The 24,166-nt window shown below is 51.8% G+C and overlaps 1 protein-coding gene across 5 annotated transcripts in view; it reads left to right on the top strand.

Annotated features, from left to right (window-relative positions):
- Window positions 1-2,557: 2,557 nt before the first annotated feature.
- Window positions 2,558-24,166, top strand: part of ZBTB17 (zinc finger and BTB domain containing 17) — a 31,844-nt gene continuing 10,235 nt past the window's right edge. For 3 of the 5 annotated variants that reach the window (XR_005839042.1, XM_040645826.1, XM_040645825.1), the window contains exons 1-3: window positions 2,558-2,686; window positions 4,700-4,786; window positions 21,008-21,064. Coding sequence is in view for 2 of the 5 variants with exons in the window: in XM_040645826.1 (XP_040501760.1) it covers window positions 4,703-4,786; window positions 21,008-21,064 (141 nt within the window). In the remaining 3 variants the exon portion in view is untranslated. Of the gene's footprint in view, window positions 2,687-4,699; window positions 4,787-21,007; window positions 21,065-24,166 lie in introns of those variants that run through there. The other 2 variants (XM_040645828.1, XM_040645829.1) reach the window with 2 other exon arrangements.

Here is a 24,166-nt window from a genome sequence, read left to right as displayed (position 1 = left end):
GAGAGAGTGCACAAGCAGGGGGAATGGCAGGGAGAGGGAGAAGCAGACTCCCAGCTGAGCAGGGAGCCCAATGCGGGTCTTGATCCCAGGACCCCGGGATCATGACCTGAGCTGAAGGCAGATGCTTAACCGACTGAGCCACCCAGGCGCCCCTGTTTTTGTTTTTGTTTTTTAGAGAAAGGGAGAGAGAGTGCATGAGTCAGCGTGAGCAGGGGTGGGAGGCAGTGAGAGAGGGAGAGGATCTCAAGCAGATTCTGTGCTGAACTCAGAGCCCACGACCCTGAGATCATGACCTGAGCTGAAATCAAGAGTTATCAAGAGTCGAACGCTCAACCGACTGAACCACCCATGTGCCCCAGTTCACATGCAAGTGTAAGAAACGATACAGAGCAATTCCACCACCACCCTTCTTTACCCAATTTCCACCATGCTCGCATCTTGCAAGGCTATAGTACCATCATATCACAACCAGGATCTTTACACTGATACAGCCAAGGTACAGAACATTTCCATCCTACAATGATTCCTCATGTTGTCTTCAGACTTCTTTTAAGCAGAAAGGGATTTCATCCAGAAAATTAAGTGTTTATTTTTTTTAAAGATTTTATTTATTTATTTGACAGAGAGAGAGAGAGAGAGAGAGAGACAGCCAGTGAGAGGGGGAACACAGGCAGGGGGAGTGGGAGAGGAAGAAGCAGGCTCCCAGCGGAGCAGCCCGATGTGGGGCTTGATCCCAGGACTCTGGGATCTCGCCCTGAGCTGAAGGCAGACGCTTAACGACTGAGCCACCCAGGTGCCCCCAGAAAATTAAGTGTTTATAACACTATTGGAGGGGCTGAAAAAAGGGTTTCTAGACTGGTCCTCTAGCAATGGCTCCCAGAACACCATAGAACTCACCAACCAGAGGCTATTACTTCTGCCACAATCACGAAGATGAGGAATCAAGAAGTCATCACCGAGATTATTGCATTCAACATATCGCCAGCAAGAATCCATAGATCTAGATTTGGGACTAGAGAAGCTGGTTCCCAGGCACTAGAATGCTGAGTTTGGCTGTCACCATCTCACAGATGCTTCTGAACACTCATGAAGCTGGAGACCAGCCACCATGCACTGCTGCAAACCCTCACATCTGCGTGACCTTGCTTGCCACCAGCAATCAGCTAACATCGGTAGGACGATGGTTATTGCCTCACTTCTGCCTTCCATCCAATCTTACCAACTGACAGAATCCATTTGTATCTGGAATTCTAACTGCAACTGAGTCTGGGAAATGGAATTTTAACTTTTTAGATTCTGGAAGGGATGGTTGATGAATCCCAGATGACTACATCCAACACAGATGGATACAGAGGTCGATTTGTGTCCTTCGTTTTGGGAGGACAAGAGGGGTCTTATCAGATCTGCTACGAATTTCCTGCAAAAGAAAGGTTGAAGTCAACTGCCGCTGAGTTTTTTAGTTTCCCTAGTGGTTGTGAAGGGAGGAGTAGTGACTTGGACAGATGAATATTTGTCAAAGTTCCTCTTCAGGCTAGCGATCTTGAATTTGTAGCGAACAGTCTGTCCCTTTGGGTACTTTGTCCAACTGTGCGTGGCTGTTAGGGTGGAAGTGAAGTGACAAGGTGCATTTGGATTTACTGAGGATTGGAAAGCTTACCAAATCCATGTGACAAAAAGACAAGGGAGCAAAGAAGTTCAGGGTGGTGGCAAGAGTGTTGTTAAAACCCACGGGAAATAGGGGCACCTGGGTGGCTCAGCTGGTTAAGCGTCTGCCTTCAGCTTAGGTCATGATCCCAGGGTCCTAGGATTCAGCCCGCATGGGACTCCCTGCTTCGCCGGGAGCCTGCCTCTCCCTCGCCCTCTGCCTCTGCCCCCACCCCTCTCAAATAGATAAATACAATCTTAAAGAAAAAAAAAACACACAAAAAAACTCATGGGAAATAAACAGGATCAGAAGTGAAGAAAAGAGAAAGCCCAGGAACTGTGAGGAAGTAGAGAAGTCAATGGTGTAGAGGTGCTGAAAATTTGGAAACAGGCCACAGAGGGGCTGTTCAAGTCTGCAGACACTTTTGTTTCCAGCACCCTTGTTCACACCCAGGCTAATCCTGGATCTGCCCTAAATAGGAAATGGGGCAATGGTTGGCTCAGAAGGTAGAAAAACCTAAGGAGGGATCTGCAACTTTGGAGCCACAACTAGGTTCACGTCCGTGCTCCTCCACTTGCAAGACGCGTGACAATGGGCAATTCATTTACTCTTCCCGAGCCTCTGTTTTCCCTTCTTCAAAAGGGGGGGAAAAAGACTATCCTACGGTTGGCGAGAAGACTTAATGAGATCATGCACGTAAAGTGCTTAACACAGTGCCTGGCACACAGTAGGCGCTGAGCGCGGGGAAGCTGTTACTGTTATGTTCGGAATAGAAAACCAGTGAAGGGTTACAATGAGGACAATTCTAAGTGCAGAAGTACTGTAATACAAACTTCTGGCTAGTAGGCGCATGCGCCTGTCCGCGGTCCTCGGCTAGCGCGGACGTTGCGCATGCGCCGGAAGTTGCAGCCGGGAAGCCAGCGAGGTCGGTTCCGCCCGACTCTGACATGGCGGCGCCCTTTGTCTGCTCTGAAGTGCCGTCCCCGGCCTTCTCGCGGCCGTGATGCACCTCTCTCTACGGTGGGGTCTGGGACATGGCAGGTGAGGGTCAGCAAGCGCCCGGGGCTGGCAGAGTCCAGGGAGCCGGGCGGAGGCGGCGAAGGATGGGGCGCGGCGGGACGCCGGGGACGGTTGTGTGGGGGAGGGGAGGGAAGTTGAATGGGAAGGGAACCCAGACGGAGGGGACCCTGCGGGGCAGGAGGGTGCGGGGCAGCTTGGGTGGGGGGCGCCGCCAGGCGAGCGGACGCAGAAGGGGGGAGCGGACCGGCAGTTCCTGCGAGGGAGCGGGGGTCGCCTCCCGGGTTGGGTGACACCCCAGCTGGTAGCATCTCCGCCCCCGCCGCCCGGCTGTCACCGTCCCTTGACCCCGCGCGCCGCGGCGGGTGGTCGTTCTGAGGCCGCAGGGCGGCGGGGTGCCGGGGCAGCTCACGTCGGCGGGTCGGGGCTGGAGGGCACGGGCCTGCCAGAACCAGGAGGTGCTGGTAGATGGGGAGGTCTACACTGCCCCGTATAAGATTATTTCATTCATTCATTCCTTCCGCAGACGGTGGCCCGGCACCTGATAGGTTGTGAGGATAGAGCAGGTGAACGGGACAGACTTGCTCCTGGTGTAGTGGTTGAAAGTGTGAACTGTGAAGCCAGGCAGCCAGGGTTTGAATCCCGACTCTGCTTGCCAGCGGTGTTCTGAAGCACGTTAGGTTCTCACTCTCTGCCTCGGTTTCTTCATCCTTAAAGCAGAGATAATAATAAAACCTGCCTCCTAAAGTTGTTCTAAAGATTAAATAAGGTAATAGGTATAAAGTGCGGAGAACAGTTCTGGCATAAAGTAAATGTGTCTGTTGGTTGCTGCCGTTTCATGATCATGCCCCAGAGCTCAGAGACTCATGTGGGAGCCATAGAGATAAATAAGGCACCCCTGATGCTATGATGGAAGAAAAGCAGAAAAGTTGTCCTTGTTCTGGAAAGAGTAGAGGCACCTCACTCAGTTTAGGTGAATCCAGGGAGGCTTCTGCCCCCGCAACAAGCAGAGACCTAAAGAATGCTTAGGAGAGTGGAGGCAAGAAAGGGGGGAGTATTCTCAGTTGAAGATGGAGTTAGAAAGCTTAGGGGCTAGTGTAATAATTAAGATCTCTGCCTAGAGACAGAGCTAAGAGGTAAGACTAAAGCTGGCTGTGGTCTGGTCCTACAGGGCCTTGTAAACCTCGTTAAGGACTTGAAGTTTTAGGTTAATGGGAAGCCATTTAAGAATGAGATTTGTGGGTTAGAGCAATAACCTGGCTATGTGACGGATATATTAAAGGGAGCAGGCCTGGAGGCCAGTGAAGAGGCTGTTAGAATAATCCAGGTGAGAAATGAGGGAGTCCGGTTAGAAGCACAGGGCGTGGAGAGAGGTTTTGGGGAATTGACAAAACTTGGTGATTACTTAGATGAGGAAGTTAGAGGCAGAGAGGTGTCAGGATTGACCTCCTCTTTTTGACTGGCGGGTGATGATGTGACTCGGCATGATAGGGAACAGGATGGGGATCGGGTGTGAGAAAGGAAGATACATTTAGTTTTGAACATGTGGAAAGTGGGTGCTTGTAAGATATTCCAGTGGAACTGTCCAGTGGAGAGCTAGCAGTTGTCATCCATCAAAAGTCCTAAAGTTGTGGGAGGGGGTGTGATCGCGGCGGGTGAGGGTATGAAATGAGAAGCAAGAGCATCGGAGACATCCCGGGGGAAGTGCTAATGCTGTAGCAATGCAGAAACCTGGGCACAGTCTTGTTGCTCTTGCTTGTCAACGTCGAGTCATGTCTTTTGGTAAGCAGGAGTTCCTGAGTGTAGGGCCTGGGAGCGGGTTCACTCATCGTTATGTCCCAGGTGTCCCGCACGGTGTCTGGCATGCAGCAGGCCAGTAATGATCCAAACTTGTACTGAGTGCTTACGTTGTGCCGGGCTCTGTGCTCAGGACTCTGGGTTTGCTTGTGTTTCTTGGATGTATAAAAGGGCAGCTCTTAGGGAGCAGATGCCTTTCGGGTTCTCATCAGATTTTCCACTTGGGTGTCTTTGATTCAGGTAATGAGCTGGAGGAGGAGAGCCAAGCTGGAGTTTACGCAGACAAACTGTCAGAAAAGAGTAGCCTGGGCTACTTGGAAATCTGAGGTATGTCTGTAAAGGTCAAGCATGAAACAAACCAGGAGATGAGTTTGTTTGTCCTTCTTCTCTAGGCTCAGCATGACTCAAATCACCCTTTCAAGATAGCTTTTTCTTTCAAGTTATACAGTAATGACAACATCTGCGTTTGGTTGGGAAATTGTGGCAATCATTTATGCTTGGTTTACCAACAAAGACCAGACTAGGTTAATCACTGGGGCAAATGTTCACACCGTGTTTTAATCGAGTACAACCTAATATGCTCCAACAAAGCAATTCCAAAATACAGTGGCTGAAACAAGCTGGAAGTATTCCTCTTCTCTTATTAAACGTCTGTAAGTAGGCAGTCCAGAGCTGGTAGGGTGTCCTGTTCTGTTCCGTGAAGTATCCAGGAACAGGGTTCTAGTGATCATGTGGCTCTCTTCGCTGAAACCCAGGCTTCCATCTCATGGTCGAAGCTGGCTGCTGCAGCTCCTGCCATTGCATATGTACTCCATCTGGCAGAAAGGGAAAGACAGAGTGGGAAGCACATGTTCATTCCTTTTAAGGTTCTAATGTTTAAAGATACATATTTTTGTACAACATGTCCCCAAACATAAGCGTCTGGTGTACAACCAAAGAACGAATCACGACTGTTCCAGTGCTGGAGGGAAAGCTGTCTGAGAAAGCCTGCTTGGTCCCCTGTGTGACTGAATTGCTGTCTGAGGCTTGGGCCCAGCCCGAGCGGGAAGCCCACTGCATTGGTGGAAGAGGCAGGCTGCTCTGGCTTTGGGTAGGTTGATGTTGCTTGAGCCCAGGGAGTCCAGGCTTGTTCATGCATTCAGCATTTTCTGTGCCCAGCGTGTCAGACACCTTGCTAAGTGCTAGGGATGTAAGACTGCATCCTGGGAGCAAGGAGCTCTTAGCCATGTGGGTGATCACGACACAGTGCAAGGAGCACCACGGGGGAGGCGCAAAGGAGGAGGATGAGTGATGTTGGAAGGCTCTGCCAAAGCGGGGGAGATTAAGAGTGAACAGTGTGTTTGGATTGACATCTGTACAGGTCTTCTCAGATAGAGGCAGCGAGGACTCTGGTGTGGGTGTGAATCCCGCTTTCCTGTGTCGTGACTCTTTGTGGGCCAGTTACTTCACTGCTGTGCCTCCGTTTCCTCATCTGTCAAATAGGGATCTCAGCATCCAGCTCACAGAATTGTTCAGGGAATTATGAGAGATCAAGCGTGTACTTCACAGGCTTTGCTGCGTAAAGGGGAGTTACCTCCTGCTGCAGGGTGCGGGGTGGTTCGAAGCCAGAAAAGCCAGTGTGGACTGCAGTCAAAGAAGGCCCAAACCTGTAGGGAAACCGGGTTGCATCCTCCCTCAGGGTGGGACTTACCCAGATTGTGCAGAGGGGGTCAGCGACTGTTCTGTGAGTTCTACCAAGCTCTCTAATGAAAGGTGTCCATCTGTGGATTCTCAGAGACTGTCCTCTGAAGGTCTGGTGAGGGGTCCTCTGCCTCTTTCATTCCCACAAGCTCAAATGCTTCTGGAAAGCCTGCTCTGGGCCCTGCCCAGCCACCCACCCCCGCTGAGTTTGGAGCTCCTCCTCCGTTGATTTCTTAACATCCTGCACTGATCTCTCAGTGCCTTCGTATCTCGCGTTGTGATGATAGATTTCTTTGTCTCCCTGTTGGCCCACCAGCATCTTGCAGGCAGGGACGGGATCGTTACTCCTCGTAGCCCCACTGTGTAGCTCATTTCCTGGCACACAGCTGACGCTCAGTAAGCGCTGGAGGGCAGATGATCGGCCCTGATTGGCTGGAGAGGAACCGGCAGTTAGGCTGGCCAGAACTCCCGCGTGATGTGGCCTCGGCGTGCTATCGACTGAAGAGAGGAGAACCTCATGGTTGGTTTGGTGTCTGGCTGGACTATGGACGTGAACGCGGTGAACTGTATGACATGAACGATGAGAGTTTACTCTTCCTGCCTTTTTACAGTAGAGCCTAGTTTCTCAGCCTTGACGTCGTTGATATTGGGGGCTGCATAATTCTTTGCTCTGGGCTGTCCTGTGCACTCCGGGATGGTTATGGCATTCCTGGCCTCCACCATAGATGCCTGTAATACCCATCCACCTGCAGCTCTGACAGTGGAACATGTCTCCAGACATTGCCAGACGTCTCCTGGGACCCAGTTGTCCCCAGCTGGAACCCTGCAGTATATAGGGTACTGGGTAGAAACGTGAACTTCTTTTTTTTTTTTTTTAAAGATTTTATTTATTTATTCGACAGAGATAGAGACAGCCAGCGAGAGAGGGAACACAAGCAGGGGGAGTGGAAGAGGAAGAAGCAGTCTCACAGCAGAAGAGCCTGACTTGGGGCTCGATCCCATAACGCCGGCATCACGCCCTGAGCCGAAGGCAGACGCTTGACCGCTGTGCCACCCAGGCGCCCCAGAAACGTGAACTTCTAGGTCAGCCGTCCCTGGGCTATATTAGCTCTTATACTTACTAGATGTGTCCCTTCAGGCAGAATACTTGGCCTTTTCTCAGTTGCAAAGTGGGGATACGGATGACCTCATACATAACTGTATTGGCCGGAAGTATTGATGAGGGAATGCACGTAAAATGTGTACTCGAGTCCCTGACTCCATCGTTGGTGACTGGTGTTATTGTGTGTTAGTTAGGAGAAGAGGATCCTTGGGAGGGTCAAGAAAGAAAGTGTGCAGAGGAGGAAGCATGTTTGGTAGAGGACTGTGCACACGGTGCACAAATCAAAAGATTCTAAGGGATGCACCGTGGAGGGCGCCTGGGTGGCGTGGCTGGTTAAGCGTCTGACTCTTGGTTTCGGCCCAGGTCATGATCTCAGGGTCACGGGTTTGAGCCCTGCGTAAGGCTCCACGCTCAGTGCAGAGTCCGCTTGAGATTCCCTCTCCTGTCCCTCTGCCCCTCCCACGGGTGTGCGCGCGGTCACTCACTCTCTCTCTAAAGAAAATAAATGAATCTTAAAAAAAAATGCACCGTGGAGAGTTAAGTCACGCTCACACCTGACGCAGTTCCCCTCCCGGATAACTGTTAATAGTATCTGCAGGTCCTTCCAGAACTATTCTGTGCCTCTTTATGTCTCCATGTATTTCCAGGGAAGACCATTTTTAGAGTCACATGGTTTGATTAGGTTGCGGGATAGGAGCCCCTGCGAGGAGGAGGGCAGCCGCTGGGGGCGGGGCTTCAGGGGGTTTTACCAATTTACCATGTAAAAGACCAGGGGGCTCACTCTTTCCTGGAATTCCTCGAAGGGTGGTGCCTGAGTGGGTGGCGAGAAGGTACCCAGACTCCCAGACGTGGTGTCTCGGCAGGCTGGCACCACGAAAGGGAGGGACCCAGCCCGAGAGAAAATGAAAACCTCCGAATACATTGTGTGCCCAAAGCACGTTGTCCCGGAAACCATTATCTCCTCCTTTCGCTGGCCACAGTTTCTAGATGATTGAAATAATAAAAGTCAAAGAGTAAGCCTTTCAGCACTGAGGGGTTTCCGCATTGGCTGCAGGCCTGTCTGTTGAGCGTCAGCCCGGGGCCCTACCCACTCGGAGGTCCTCAGGCCAGCATTCAGTTGACCGTCCAAGGGCCAGTTAAAGGAGACCTCCGTCACGTCATCGCCAGAGATTCTGCGGGAAACTTGGCCTTGGGCTCGGGGAGTCAAGCCTGCTTGTTGGGAACTGGAGACATGTAAACCTTGAGCTTCAAAGGAAGGAAGCAGAGGGCCTGGTTAGAATGGAGAGTTGCTCACTGCTGTCCACACGGCAGCAGGCAGAGGCTGGGAGGTGGTGGTTCCAGCCTAGGGCGGACCGGCTGGAAAGCAGGTGTGGTAGGTTTTGTTGTCGCATCAGAAACCTGCCGGACCACTTGACGAGGACAGACATCTAGGGGGGTTGTTAGAGAGTAAATCCTGCGAGTCCTCATCACAGGGAGAAGATCGTTCTCCTTTCCTCTTCTCCTCTCCTCTCCTCTCCTCTCCTCTCCTCTCCTCTCCTCTCCCCTCCCCTCCCCTCCCCTCCCCTCCCCTCTCCTCTCCTGTGTCCCTATGAGAAGACGGATGTCAGCTGAACCTCTTGCGGTCGTCATTTCACAACACATGGAAATTCAAACTGTCCGCTGTATACCTTAAATGGACACCGTGGTGTGTGTCAATTATTTCCCAGTAAAACTGGAAAAAAACCAGACCAAGAAAGAAAGAAAAGCACTGAGCTTCTTGTCTTAAGAGCCCTGGCAGTGGGACTTGTTCTCGCCACCCCACCCACTCCACTTCCCAGGCTGGAGCCGTTCCTCTCAGCCAGCCACCTTCCTGTCCCGAACGGGAGGCGCTGCTGCCCAGCGGGGACGTGTGTCTCCACAGGCTCTGAAGCCTGCGGGTGAAGCACTTCTCATTCCGGTAGCCTCAGGGGTCGTTTTGGGCCGGGGGGCGCCTGTCAGGGACTTTCCTGGTTCACTGTAACTCTCAGCCCAAGTTCATGCTTCCAAACATTGTTTCAAGTCAGAAAGAACATTGTTTAATTTTGTAAGTTGTTAAACATTGAGTAGATACAAAGGAATAAGTACCGTATAAAGACTAAAGATACAAGGAAACCCCCACGTACCCATCAGTCAGTTTACAAGTAAGAATGTGACCGTTAGGTTGGGAGCGCCCCTCCCTGATCCTGGCCCACCCCACCCCCAGGTCATCGCAGTTTTACTTTGATCACTCTCTTGCCTTTCTGTAAAGTTCTACCGTGTGTTTGTATTGCTAAACAATGTGTTGTCTCATTTTGCATGCTTTTGAACTTAATATAATCACACTGTTTTCTTTGGTGTCTTAAATTGTTGGCTTAATACGTGTGCTGGAGAGTAACCCATGTTGCCCATAGTTGTACTTGACTTTCTCGGATGGATATGTTCCACTGCAAGAGGATTTATTTGTCCCTTCTCTTGCTGACGGACGTTTGGATTGTCTCTGGTGTTCTGCTGAGACAGAGTGCTGCTGTGAATGTTTCTGGAGCGCACGTGCAGCTCTGCAAGGTACGGCCCCAGGAGTGGGGCTGAATCACAGGGTGTGTGAGCTTCCGCTCGACCGAATAATACCTGTTTCCAGAGTGCTTTCCCCAGTTCACAGTTCAACTGACAATTCTGTTTGTTTCATATCCTCCCAACTCTGGTTTTATTAGACTTTAAAATGTTTAGTAATCTGATGGGAGTGATATCTCACGTGGTTTTGATTTGCATTTTCATGATTATTAGTGGGCGAAGCATCTTTTCATATACTTATTGGTCATTCAGGTTTCAGCTTCGGTGAAACAGCTGCTAAATTTCTTGCTCTTTTTTCTATCCGGTTGTCTTTTTCTTGTATATATACTTCTTGTTTCTTTTTGGTTTTTATTTTGTATACTAATCGTTTGTTGGGTATGTGTGTTGTAACTATCTGCTGCCGGTTTGTGGCTAGTCTTGTCACTGTAGGTTTTGTTTTTTTTAACAAATTCTTAATTTTAAGAGTCATCATTTTTTTCTTTTATGGTTAGCGTTTTCCGTTCCTTTTAAAGAACTTCCTCTCTACTTCAAGTTTATAAAGATAATCCCCTAGGTATTGTCTTCCAAACATTTTATGATTTTGTGTTTTACATTAAGGTTTTCAGCCTATTTAAGTTTATTTTTGTGTGTATTATGAGGTAAGGAGCTGATTCTTTTATTATTATTATTATTATTGTTATTATTAAGTGTACCAAATTGTCCTAGTACGATTTATTGAAAAAATATATCCTTTTCATGTGGATCTGTAAATGTCACCAGTAACCATTATAATACAGTGATCCACAAATGTGTGGATCCGTTCTGAGCTCTTTACTATTTATTCTCTGTTTCTGTGCCAGTATCACACTGCTTTAATGACTGAGTTTTTATGTAACAGTTCTTGGTATCTGGTAAGGTCTTGGCCCTTTGCTCTTCCATCTTCATTTTTATTTTTATTTTATTTTTTTTTTAAAGATTTTATTTATTTATTTGACAGAGATAGAGACAGCCAGCGAGAGAGGGAACACAAGAAGGGGGAGTGGGAGAGGAAGAAGCAGGCTCATAGTGGAGGAGCCTGATGTGGGGCTCGATCCCATAACGCCGGGATCACGCCCTGAGCCGAAGGCAGACGCTTAACCGCTGTGCCACCCAGGCGCCCCCCATCTTCATTTTTAGATTGTGCTTGTCAAATTCCATAAAAATTGTTGGGATCTTTTATTAGAATTGCTTTGAACTTATTCCACATCAGTTTGGGTAGAATTGACATTTTTATGACATTGAGCCTTCCATGAATATGGTATATCTCTCAGTTTCTGTAACTTACCAAAGTCTAACTTTAGTCACTGTCTCCCACCCTACTCTCAAACAGTTAAGGACCTTAGCACATTTTAATTACCATCACTCCCTCCTTTTATTCTATAGGCGAGTATTTTAGTTCTTTTTTAAATTTTAGAATACCTCATTAGTTCAGTATTGTTTAGATTTACTCATTTATTATTGACTAGTTTGTCCTCATTCCTTCTTGCATTTAATACTTTCTGGGATCACTTTTTATCTACCTGAAGTGTATATTTTATGATATGTGAATTTGGGCTCTCATCTGTTTGGGGGCCATCTAGGGATTTTCCCCTCCTGCATTTGATGCTAGAGTTTGATATAGGCAGTTTTCTGTGCAGTCTTTTCTTCACTGACTTGTAACTCTCTGTGGCCCCAGCTTTATTTTGGAGCCCCCCCCCCCTCCGCCAATGAGACCTCATTGGAAGGGATAGGGAACTTGAGCTTGCTCAGTTCTGCAGATGCCTTTGGTACCCACCCTCAAAGCTCCACTTGCTCTCTGGATCCCAGCCTTTTCTTAACTTGACCCTCAGTGTTCCTTACTGACTTGCCCGTTCTTTGAGGCAATTTAAAAGATGTCTCACAGCTTCTCTTCAGCATTTGCAGCTGTTTGCTATGAGAGTTGGCCTGGGTACCTGGTGTGCCATGCTTCCAGAAAATCAAGGTGTTTCTGAGTCTTAATTTTGTGTTTCATCTGGCAGCAGCAAACACTGAAGATTAGAATGAAGAGTTAGCGATGCTCACTTATGCTTTTTGTAAGGTGTTTTGTAACCTTCATTAGTATAAGGAGAGGGAGTTGGTAAGTGCCAATTAAAGGCAGAGAATTTGCCCTTTTGGGACAGACTAAGGGTCTGTAGAACCTGGTATTCCATGTCTGTCCGTCTGTGGAAGTTTTGTCTTTTTCTGAAGCAGAAAGTTCCCATCTTTTAGAGTATATGGACATGGCCTTGAATCTGGCTGTGTCAGCGCAACCTAGGTCAGCTGACAGCCCCTCTAATCTTGATTGGTTTATCTGCTCAATGGGGGTGATCATATTAACAGCCTTCCCGCAGGATCACTGTGCGGATCGATGAAGTAGTCGGTATCCTGTACCCTTTTGCAGGCAGGCAGCTCCAGTAACCATTCCAGTATCCCCTTTCGTGGTGACCTCTCCACGTGCTGCTGCCCTTTGGAAACAGTGAGCCTATGATTTCCAGAACCTTCCAGTTGCTTTACATGGTGGCGCTTATGATACATTAGCAAGGCTGTGTTTTCTCTGGGCACAACCCCACAGCCCCACCCGCAGTCCTTTCCCAGGACCACAGTTTCCTTCCAGCTGGGTGAAATCCCCGGGAAACTAGCATCTGCATGTGGGCTTTCCGATTAGTTACTCACATCCAAGCATTAGTTTTTACCCAACCAACAAATGCATTAAAAATTTGCATCAGTGTGGGCAGCCTGCCATCTAGACAAAGGGTACCATTTCATGATCCTGCTCGCTGGGAACGCGCCCTGGCCCACGGTGGAAACTGTCTTTGAGATGTTTGCCAGTTTGATCCTGAAAGTGGTGTCTTGTATTTCTTCGTATTCATTAGTGAGGCTGAACATCTTTTTTCCGCATAGAATGTATTGGCCACTGGTGTTTCTTTTGTAAACTGCCTCTTCATTTCTTTGACTCATTGGGAGATTTTTTTTCTTATTAATTTTTTGTAACAGCTTTATTGAGGTGTTCACATAGTATACAAGTCACCCATTTGAAGTGTACAATTAAATGGCTTGCAGTATATTCCCAGAGTTGTGCGGCTATCACCACTATTTTCAGAACATTGTCATTATCTCGAGAAGAAACCCACCACCCATTAGCAGTCACTCCCCACCTCCTGTCTCTGTCATCCCTAGACAGTCGCTTTCTATCCTTACGGATTTGCCCGTTCTGGGCATTTCATGTAAATGGGCTCACATAACTGTGGTCTCTTGGCTAGCTTCGTTTGGCATCACGTTTTCAAGGTTTGTTCATGTGGTAGCCTGTGTCGTGACTTTTGTATTGTCCAGCATCCCACTGCACGGACAGACCACGTTTCATTTATCCATTCATCAGCTGATGGACATTTGGGTTGTTTCCACCTTTGACTATTATGAGTAATGTTGTTGTGAATTTTGTGTACAAGCTTTTTCTCTTTTTTTAAAGATTTTATTTTTTTAAGTGTTCCCTACCCCCAACGTGGGGCTCGAACTCACGACCCTGAGATCAAGAGTCACACGCTCCACCACCTGAGCCAGCCGGGCTCCCCTGTGTACAAGCTTTTATGGGGATATGTTTTCATTGTTGTTGGTATGAGGAGCCTTTTGTACAGCAAGCCCTTAACCCTTATTGACAATATAGGCTGTAAATATTCACCCCTAACTTACTTTACATTTGGGAAGGTGGGAAGATGAGGGTAATATGAATGAAACAGAACATTTAGGGGCCCCATGTTGGGTGCAGAGATTACTTTAAAAAGAGAGAGAGAAAGAAAGAAACAGAACATTTAGATTTCTGACCAGTCTTTCATACTCCTAAGAATTAAGCTCGTGTACCGGGCCTTCCCCAGTGTGGCCCCGCGAGCGGCCCCTTGGGGCTGGTCTTCAGGCCTTATGGTCGTGCTGTTGCGAGTGGTCTTTCTGTATCTGTCCCACTGTATCTCTGTCCACCTGTCTCTCTCTGTGTCTCTGTCTCTCCCTCTCAGGCCGCCTGAGTTAGGACTGGGAAACGGGAACCAGGCAGCAGTTGGGGGTGCTTTCCAAGTTTCTCTCAGAAGCTCACACTTCAAAGTGACTGGCTGAAAACCCGCCAGGGCTGCAAGTCCGTCCGTTAAAAGGCTTCCAGCAGCTTTGCTGATTCACCGCCCTTGCAGGTGGAGGGGATGTGGGGGGCTGGAGGTCAGCCAGCGCTGTTTGCTCAAGGGCGCGCGCTGGGGCCCTGAGCTTCCTTAATCCTCCCAGGGCTCCTGTCCAGAGACTGTTCCAGGGCAGCACCGCAGCAGCTAGAGTTGAGAAGCCCAACAGTTTTTAAAAATCCTTGGAAATTGAGACATTGAGTTCTTGACTGCTCTTTATCCAGGCCTAACATGAGTTTTCACAACCCCCCCAAATACTCCTCCGAAATATCCCTGCACTCATCTAGTTTTTCTCGGTCAAGTCTCACAAAATATTTTTAGTTGAATCCTATCAGGAGTAGTAAGTATACAATTTCAGGTTGGCTTCTGCTGTGTATCGTCCTGTGTCCGTGTAGACGGGCGTCCTGTGTCGTTCCTGTTCATTTCAAGATTTCCCATATAGGGACGGTTTTAAAAGAAAATCTGCTGAGTGCTAGGTGAGTATGTCATTTTTTGTTGTCCCGCACACGGTATCTGTCATACTTTAAATGCGTGCGTTTGTAATCTGGCAAGCTTGTTAACGAAATCCTTTATTTAACACTTATTTTATCTTCACACTGGAAGGGAGGAACCGTAGCAGTCACCCATCCTGGGGAGGAAACAAAGCTAGACCAAGTCAGCTGCGTGAAGCGCGTGTGCGACATTGACGTCCAAATACATCCGCCTGCAAACAGTCGCTGCTCAGCCTCCTTTTCGCTTTTGGCTCGGATCCTTGATCTCAACTAGTGTCATGGGAAAACCAGGCCTTCCTTGGAATTGTCATGTTCTATTCGCTCTCTCAGCGAAGGCCTCGTTGTTCCTCCAAAATCATCGTGTTCTTTGTAGAAAGCAGGTGGCTTTCGCCCTCAAGGCCGAACACCTCTGTCTTGTGTCTCGGTCACCGTTGACAGGAGAGTCAGCGTTGCCATTGGCAGGGCTTTTGCCCGGTCTGCTTTCAGGCTACAACTTCATTTGTCGCGGGGCCTGATGAGATTTTACCTCCCGTTTTTAGAAGATAGGGCAGGGGCTCCAGCATTCGGGTCCCCTTTTGTCTGTGGCTCACCAGTACCGCTAGCGTGGGTTCACGCGCGCCGGCAGGAGTGACGGTGGCCAGCGGCTGCGTTATGCAGTGGGAACGGGTGTCATCATCCCCATTTTACGGCAGGAAGAGTGAGGTGCAGAGGGTGACGTACTCTTGTCCAAGGCGCTCGACTAGCTTTGGTTTGATGCCAAGGCAGCAGAGGTAACTGGGTCCAGGAGCCTGTCAGCTCCCTGGGGTCGCATGCAGAGCCGTGTGTGTGTGTGTGTGTGTGTGTGTGTGTGTGTACGTACGTGTGTACACACGTGCCTCATTCCTCATGGTATCCGAGCGGCTCGGCTGGGGCTGGCAGAGGCTCCCAGCTGCTCTTCTAGGGGATTTTCAGTTTGTCCCCGTAAGGAATTTCTGCTCATGAAGATTTCTCTGGTGACACATTCTTTGTGCAAATTACCATAATTTTCCATTTCCCTTCTGAGACATTTTTTCCTGTTGAGACGTTTTGAGTCATCAGGTCTTGTAGAAAATGTCTTAAGGTTTTATAATAAATAGAAATGAAGAAGCTCTGACTTTGTGGACAGTTTCTTTCTCTCTTCCCTTCCTTTTTTCACTTGGTTTCTTGAATAGATAACCTTGATAAGTGGTAAAACAAAATGCAGAAATGATATGCAGCGAGAAAGAGAGCTCCGTCCTGCCCTTGCCCTCCCCCTCTGAGGGCCCCCTTACCCATCTCTGTACGTCCAGAGACACGGACTTGTTTGTTTATGAGCTGGGATCTCATAGCCTGGGTTTATGATTCTGGACAAACCGCATGGCCCAGCTCCCCCTAGGAACGGTCAGGTACTATACGTTGTAAAGGGACTTTGAGCCCCTCCAAGAGGCGGTACTTAGAATTTTCAAAGGATATTATCATATTTAGTGCGGAGGCCATTTGCACCAGCTGCTCTGAAGGAGCCATGGAGTGTGTGTCGGGTCCTGAGCCACCAGCTAAACCCTCCCAGTGCCAGCTGGGGGTGACATTGTCCCATTTTTCACATCCCAAGGGTCCAGCACCGTGGGACTTTCTAACTTATTTTTCTGCTTCTCATCCTTGCCCTTTCAGTCTGTTCTCCATATGCAGCCAGAGTGACTTTCCTGAAATGTGACCCTAACCATGGCCCTCTCTTGCTTAAGCCCCTGGCCAGGCTCCCAACTGCCGGGGGTGAGCGCCGGGTCCTGGCGTGGTGGGCATGGCCCCGCCTGCCTGGCTCCAGCCTGGCCCTCTGGCTGCGTGTCTCACCACATCTTCCCCTCGTGTCTCTCGTGATGCCGAGGTGTGCTGTCCTCCCTCCACCTGGTCCCCACCCATGCACACCATCGCCTCTCGCGCACCCCCCATGGCTTATGCTGTCCTCTGAGCACCCTTCTTACCTTTGTTCGTGTGTCTTATTAGACGTGGCTAGTACCCCATCCTTCCAGGGGTGGCGCCCCTTCAGAGCCCATCGGGAGGTGCTGACAGCGTCTGGGACTTGCTCCCTGGTGGAACGTTCTCGAGGAGGGGCACTTACTTAGGCAGGCCTGGCCTTGTTCCCGGTGGAGCTGGAGCTCCCAGCAGGGCCCGTGCACCAGGCGGCGCTCCGCAGTGGATTTGAGGTCCAGGCCCGCTGCTCTGTCCTATAGCCACCAGATGTGCAGATGAGCCCCCCGAATCGGTCCTTATTTAACTGAGCGGGCGACTCTCCCCAGGCTTTCTGCCCCAAGTGACACAGTAACAAAGGCCTCACAGCAGAAGTTTGAAGTCGGTGGGAACACGTCCAAGTGCTCTTCGGTCACGTTGGCCTGGGCTGTGGCTCCCTCCTTTTTCTCCACCTGCCGTCGAGAGGAGCCGTGCGCTTCACGAGTAAAGGGCGTTGACCTGGGATAACCTGGTTTGTTTTTAATTCGTTTTTTCCCCTCTTTGTGTCACTGTGTATCAGCCACAGCCTTCTGTTAGAGAAGTAGGATCTGATTCCACTTTGCCAGTGTCTGTGCAGTACTTCCTGTCACTTTTTGTCAGTCCTCACAGTTATCGTGTATATGGTGGTTTTCCTGTTGAATGGGTGAGCAGTCTAGAACTTGGAGAAGCTTGCCTGAGGCCACCCTGCTAATAAGACTGGAGCCACGATTCGCATGCATGTCCTTGGACCTGAGTCTGTTGGTGTTTGCTCTTCCTCCTCTTTTTCTTTTTTAGAGGGTGGGGGAGGGGTCAGGGAGAGGGAGAGAGAGAATCTTAAGCAGACTCCGTGCTCTGTGCGGAGCCCAACACTGGGCTCGATCATCACGACCCCGAGATCACGACTGGAGCCAAAATCAAGAGTCAGACGCTTCACCGACTGAGCCACTGGGCACCCCCGTTTCCTCTTCTTTGTCCAGTATTTGCTCCCATGGGGACCCCGGTCCATCCTATGGTTTTAACCACTGTCCCTCCTGTAGACGTCTCAGCTGTGTTGGCCCAAAAGAACTCTTGTGTGCCCTGCCCTCCCTCTGCCCCCAGTCATTCCTCACCTCCGCGAATGGCACCTGGACTCGGCCAGTTTCTCAGGCGAACAATTCAATGTTGTCCTTGACTCCTTTTCTCACGGCACACCTCTGCTTGATCAGCTGACTGTTGGCTCTCTCCCGGACAGCTTCCTGGTCTGACTGCTTCCGCCTTGGCACAGGGCCTCCATCTCCTGCTCCTCCCCCGGTGTTCCCCAGCCCCCTCCTGCCCCCTTGCAGTCACACCTCTGCACCCAGTCTCCTGGGGCACCCCAGCGTGCTTAGAAGAAACTCCAGAGCCTAACGTGCCTCTGAGACCCTGGCCGATCTCAGCCTCTGCCACTCCCACTTGGGCTTTTCTCATTCTCCCACTGGCTTCCTCCTCTCCAGGCATGCCAGCCCCCTTGTCAAGGTCACGCCTGCCCCAGGGCCTTTGCGTTGGCTCTTCTCTGTGCCTGCGGCAGTCCCTGGGCTTACGGTGGCATGGCTTGCTCTTCACTGCATTCAGGGCCTTGCTTCAATGGCACCTCCTTGGGAGAGGTCTTCCTTGACTCTTTTCTTAAATGTTAAATAATCTCTGCCTCTTGTCTCCACACCTTGTTTCACCTTCTTCCCAGCATCTGGTAAGTGAGCTAACGTATTATACTTAGGACCTGTCTTCCCCGCGATGCTCGGAGCTCTAATTAGACCTACAACCGGCACGGGAGAAGCGCTCATTCAGCGTGTGTGAAGTGCTTTTGTCTTTCCCGTGTGTCTGTTTCCTGATTTAGGGGCCAACGACCCTGAGAGGGGACAGTGATAATTAGGAGTCGTGGCACAGCTGTATCACCCCACAGCCTTTCTGTATATTGGAGAACATTCCTCATCCTCATTACTTCTCAAATACGTGTAGATGCTGTTGTGATTAGTGGAATGGAAATTCTTTTCATAGTGGTCTTGCCCATTATTTTCTCAGTTAACAAGCACCAAAAGTACAATTACTATTTCGTGAAGGTCCACAGAATATTTGACCTTGAGTTAGTCGCACTCAGAAAGGCCAGGACTCACCGCTCTGTTAAGGGCTGTTCCCAGACTTGATTCACAGCAGCGTGAGAGCGAGGTCCTGGGGTAGGTGCTGTCAGCAGCTGGGAAGAGGAAGTCAGTACTATTCCCGCCCCGCAGTGAGTTTATTGAACCTGATAGGGGAGGCGGGGCAACATACGGGCCTCCTTTCAGGCCAGGTCTGTGTACCGCGGCTTAGAGAGCCCTGGGGTGGAGGGCCGGATGTTGGGAGAAGGATCAGATGCCAAAAAGTCCCATGTACTCTGATTTTGTCTTCGTAGAAGCAAGGCCCTTTATCTACCCCCTCTGTCAAGCTTTAAGAGTCCCCAGAGCAAGTCCCAGCATCATGGATTCCGAACTGGCGTGGGCATGTGGGGAGACAGGACAGGACTTTCTTCAGGACCAGCCAGCCTTCCCACACAGCCATAGTCCTGGAGCAGTGGGGGTCCATCATGGGTCGGGGAAGGGGATGCCCATTCCCTCTTCAGAAGTGTGGTTAAGTGTTAGAGATCCTGGAAGTTGTATAATTTGAAAAGCAAAAGCAGTGTTACAATTTAATTTTATATTTAGATAGGATTTTTAGGTGTTTAAAAATCAACATTTTTTGGTAATACAAACTGCACAGAAAGTACTACTGACTCGTGGCTGGTAAGATGATGCCGAAGGTAGCAGTGATTTTCAAAGTGGAGCCATTACCCAGGAGAAGGTCAAGCATCAGAATCTGGGGCTGATGGGAAGGGCTGAGTCAGTTTGTATGTTCACCCTAAAGGGGAAATTGATGTTGAAAGTTTGAGAAACACGAGCTTACTATAAGAGCTGTATTTGCTGGGCAACGAGGAAAATGCCAGATGGGCTGGTTTTGTTGGTACTTGCCTGTCTTCCGTGTTGCCCTGAAAGGGGATAGGCTGTCACCCTGGGTGGACGGTGGGTGGGCAGGAAGGTGTCACAGTTGCAAGGCTGGCCTGCTGTGAACTTCCATTGCCTTGGCCTGAGTTTGTGTGTGCTAAGCTGGAGACGGGAACCGAGCAGCTGGAAGCGGAGTGGTGATCCGCTCACCTGCCCCTGGACGTGAGATGGCCGTGTCGTGTCCAGGCGCACAGCCGGGCCCAGCGTGTTCTGGGAGCTGGGGACTGTCGTTCGTCAAGGGCAGCCGCTCCCTGTGCCAGGCCGGTTGCTTTCTGGCTTAATGGCTTCCTTCTCTGTGGCGGTGTGGCATCCCTGCGTGCAGTGTAGTGCTTGCTAATAACCTGGGTGATATTTCGTGTTTGACAGGTGCCCCTTTGGCTGTGAGGCGGAGCGGTGCTCTGCGGACGCACTTAGAGCACTGGGCAGGCGCTCCCGTCTTCACCCAGGAGCACCCTTGGGGGTTAACAGAACAGTTGTTCAATATAAAGTGCTTCCCCGACAGAGAAAATTGCTCTGAATGGTTCTTGCCCAGCGCACCTCCTTTCCCTCCCTCCCTCTCTTAATGTGAATTGGGCTCTGGGATTTTTCCAGATTGCTTTTAGAAAGAATAATGGGTTATGATTACAACGTCTTAACAAGGTCAAGTCACTAAATAGTTACCCAAGGTACCCAGCATAGAAGGATATGTGGAAACCAGCTGATACGGTCTTCGGCCTAAAAATAAAACTCGAATTTGCATCTCTGCTTCCTGGTAACGGTAGTTTGTGAGTGTTTACCACGTGTCAGGCCCGGTACAGGCTCTGCGCTTACAGCGTCTCGCTGAAGCCTGTGCCGCACCTGGGAAGCAGCCCCACCGGCCCCGTTTGCCAGAGGAGACCCGTGGCTGCTGTGGGGGGTGGCCGCACCTGGATCCGGGTCCCGCCTGCCCGACCCTAGAGGCTCTGGCGCCTCTGCGCTCAGTGCGGGACTCGACAGCAGCGTAGCCGGTTCTTAGCTTTTAGGTGATCGGGCGGTGCCGTGCGTGGCCCCGTGTTGCTTCGCCATGTTGGAGAGACTCCGTAAATGCCATTTCGTTGTCAGTGGGGGCGGGTTGCTGGGGTCTGGCATCCAGGTCTTGTCGAACCTCGTGGATTTCATCACCCAGGGGGAGCCCTCTCTTATGTCATCATCTGCTTGCGGCTGTTCTGGAACTGAAGCATGAATGCTACGGGCTGTTCCCGTGGCCAGCCCCCCTGCACCCCACGCAGCTCCCCGGAAACCTGGGGCCCGGGCCGCGAGCAAGCAATCTTGTCTTTGCAAGATTGAGGGTGGCACCTGTACCTCACTTTATTCTTATTAAAAATTTTGTCAGCTTTTGAAGAACGTTGCCATGCGTAAGTGCGCGGAATGTATATATTTAATTTAAATAATCTCGGTATATCTGAGTGAAGAAATGGAGCGCCCCCAGTGTCTCAGAGGACCCCTGCTTGCCCCTCCGCCCATCCAGACACAGCATCCTCCTGGACATGTTGTTACTCTTTGCCATTTCTTTATAGTTTTACCATCGGTATCCGTTCTCTCTTGCTGTGAGCAACGCCTCAAAACGTCGTGACGTAAGTTTATTTCTTCTCCCAGTTTCATGGGTTGACTGGGCAGTTTCTTTGGTCCCACGAGGTGTTGGGGTCGTTCATGTGACAGCATTCAGCTAGTAGCTGGGCTGGAAGGTCCGGGGAAGCGTCTCGCATCCCGCTGTCCGCTAGGGCCTCTGAGGTCATCCTGTGGCCTGTGCCCGTGGCATCTCCTCTGGGGCCCCTCCCCACGCCCTCTCTGTCCGACAAGAGAGCCCGGGCGTCCCTACGGTGGGGTGGCTGGGTTGCGGGAGAGCCACGTGGAATCTGCAGCCCTCTTAAGGGCCGAGCCTGGAACTGGCACCGAGTCCCTGTCTCTTGTTGGTCAGGGCCACCCAGGTCGGGTTGGGATCTCCTGGCAGGTGTGGTGGGATGGCGGGACTTGGTGGCCACCCGTGTCCGCGTTGCTTAGTTGTGCCTGTTGGGAGTCACACTGCGGGGCTTCTCCAGGTCCGTCGCTTTTCCATTCCCAGACGGATTCCTTGTGAGGCAGGCCAGGGCTGTGTGTCCAGCTGGGGGGGGGCCATCGGAAGTGCGTCCCAGCTCTGACACCAGACGTCCACCCCATTCATCAGGGATCACCACCGAGCAGCTGGCGGTGTCACGGGGAAGGTCACAGGACAGGAGTGAGGCAGGCAGTGAGGAGTTTCTAGAAGGTCGGCCATTTCTTGAACGGACAAGTCATGCGCCAGTTTGGGGCTTCATTTTCTGCATCTAACGTGAGGGCTTTGGGCTTGGTGGGCTCTGCGATCTTGCTCTGTTTGCATTTTCTGTAGTTCTAAGCTTTTAGGGTCTTAGAGTAGCTTTAAGACTCACGTTTATCGCCCTTAAAGCAAGAAGTAAGGCAGCAGGGACCCCCCACTTTCGCTCCAGTGAAGGCACTGCATAGTGGGGATGGGGCTGGGGGAGCCGCACTGGATCGCTGACACGAGGCAACAGGGCTGTTATCTTACTCTTGCTTCAAGTCTCCTCGGAGGCGGCGACCCTTGGGCACACGCACTGACGGGGTGGGCAGCTCCCCGTGCCTGCGGGACCCACACATCCAGCTGTGTGGCCCCGGGCAGGTGCTCTCCCCTCTTCCCGGGCCCCTCTGAGCTTGGCCAGATCTTGGTGGGCTCCTTTCACTGTAGAGCGTAGAAGGAAACAGGAGACAGCGGGAGGACTGCCGTGATCTAGAGTGTTTCACGTAGCTCTGGAGGTGGGGCGCTGCCGGGTGCTAGCGCAGCCCCTCGGAGGGGAGGACCACGCCAGCCGGCCGCTCACCTGCTCGCCCCCTCACCTTAGGGAGAAAGGGGCTGCTGGAGCTTTCCAGAGGGCGGCCAGCTGGCGGAGGTGAGCGCTGGAGGCAGCTGGGGGGGCCATCTGCGGGGTGGGGGGGTTATAACGTCCCCAGGGTTGCTGACAACCTCTGTGGGCGGCCCCGTGAGCACTTGGGGAGCCCCCACGGTGGCGCTGGCACTCCTGGGGCTGATGGCAGGGCTGGGCTCAGGAGCCTGTGTTCAAGCTGCTCGTCTGCGAGTGGCAGCCACCTTTCGCTTCCTTCCTTCTTCCCTCCCTCCCTCCCTCCCTCGTGGTTCTGCTCCCTCCCTTCCCCCCCCCCCAAAGGTCTTCCGCTGCTTCTCTCACCCTCTCCCATTTCTCGCTTCCTTTTCTTTCTTTGGTTTGTCAACAGATGCACTTTCTCACTGGAACAGCCGGAGGCAGCCTCACGGGACCCTGGAGGCCTCCGTGTTCTGCCCCCACACCCACGTCTGTCCTCCCATCGGAGGAGCGGCGTTGGCCTTGGGTGGAAATCATACCCCGTGGGTACCCATTGTTCTGGGGGGGGCATGGGAGGTACCGGGCCACCAGCCACCCTCGCCCAGGACTTTTACTGCCCCCCCAAGGTCTCTGAAATGAGAGCCCCCCCTCCGTGTCCAGCCCCAGGAGAGCCGGCTTCGTGCCCTTCCCTGGGAGCTCTGGCGGTGCCGCAGCTCAAGGGCTCCCGGCAGCCCCCGGGGTCCCAGGCCAGCCGCATTGACCAGCCGCCTTCTTCCATCCCGGGGGGCCTGGTGTCTCTTCTTGGGTTTCTCTTCGCAGCAAGTCAGGTCGCCTTCCCGCTGGAGGGTTCTGCCTTCAGTCAGCTCCAGCCCAAGGGCCTGGACCAACTGTGTACCTTGGGGTGGGGGTGGGGGGTTGTTCAGCAGATGCTCCCTGGTTGTTTCTGAACCTGGGAGATACTTCCTCCCAGTTCAGTTTTCGGGTGAGCTGCTGGTGCAGGTGAAGGAGCCCGGGCGGCTGCCAGGTGCCGGGTGGGCTTGTTCTGAGTTGAAGGAGCGTCTGACCCTCGTGGGCTCTTGTGGTTCTCCCTTTCTGCACTGGGGAGGGGTTTCTGCACCTGGGCTTCTGAGGACATAGGGAGCGACTAGTGACGGGGACTCAGGGGCTGCCCGGGTGCACACGCGCTCACGTGCCTACCCCCGCACCCCCCTCCTCCACAAGAAGGCAGCTCTGGGGCTGAGCTGGCCCCGGGCCTCTCCTTGCCCCCACCTCCATTCCGTGTGCGCCTTGCTCAGCGTGTATGGCCTTCGGATCCTGGGCCTGGGTGCCCCGGCCTGGGTGTCCAGCTCACGGACCGGACATTGGTTCTTTTCCATGTTCTCCAGAAACGTCTCTATTTTAGTTTCTCCCGGCTAGGGCACGGAGCAGCCAGAATGCTCCTCGCATTCATTCCTTCAGGTCACAGCAGGAACTTCCTTGTTCTAGGGGCTGAAGACCGAGAAGGAGGCCTTCACAGGCGTCTTGTGTCCGTAGTGGCCTTTGCTCTGGCGGGCCTGGCTCCGGCATAGGCTGCTTAGCAGGTGCAGGCGGCCTGCCCTCTCCGCTCCGGGGCCGGCTCCTGCCACCCCCTCCGCTCCGGACCGGCCCCTGCTGCCCTCTCCGCTCCGGGGCTGGCCCCTGGCGCCTCTCTGCTGAGCTCTAGCTGGAGGCGCCATGACGGAGCAGAGAACCAAGAAGCCGTGGGAGCTTGTGTGTGGAGGCTGAGATCCAAGGACGGTCGTGGGGATGCCGGAGGGAAGGAAAGGCTGTTTCTGGGTCCCCCGCAAC

Source organism: Ursus maritimus, unplaced genomic scaffold, assembly GCF_017311325.1.
Source record: "Ursus maritimus isolate PB19 unplaced genomic scaffold, ASM1731132v1 scaffold_32, whole genome shotgun sequence".
NCBI lineage: Eukaryota > Metazoa > Chordata > Mammalia > Carnivora > Ursidae > Ursus > Ursus maritimus.
Note: the sequence above shows the minus strand (reverse complement) of the source record. Positions and strands in the feature narration are given on the sequence as shown.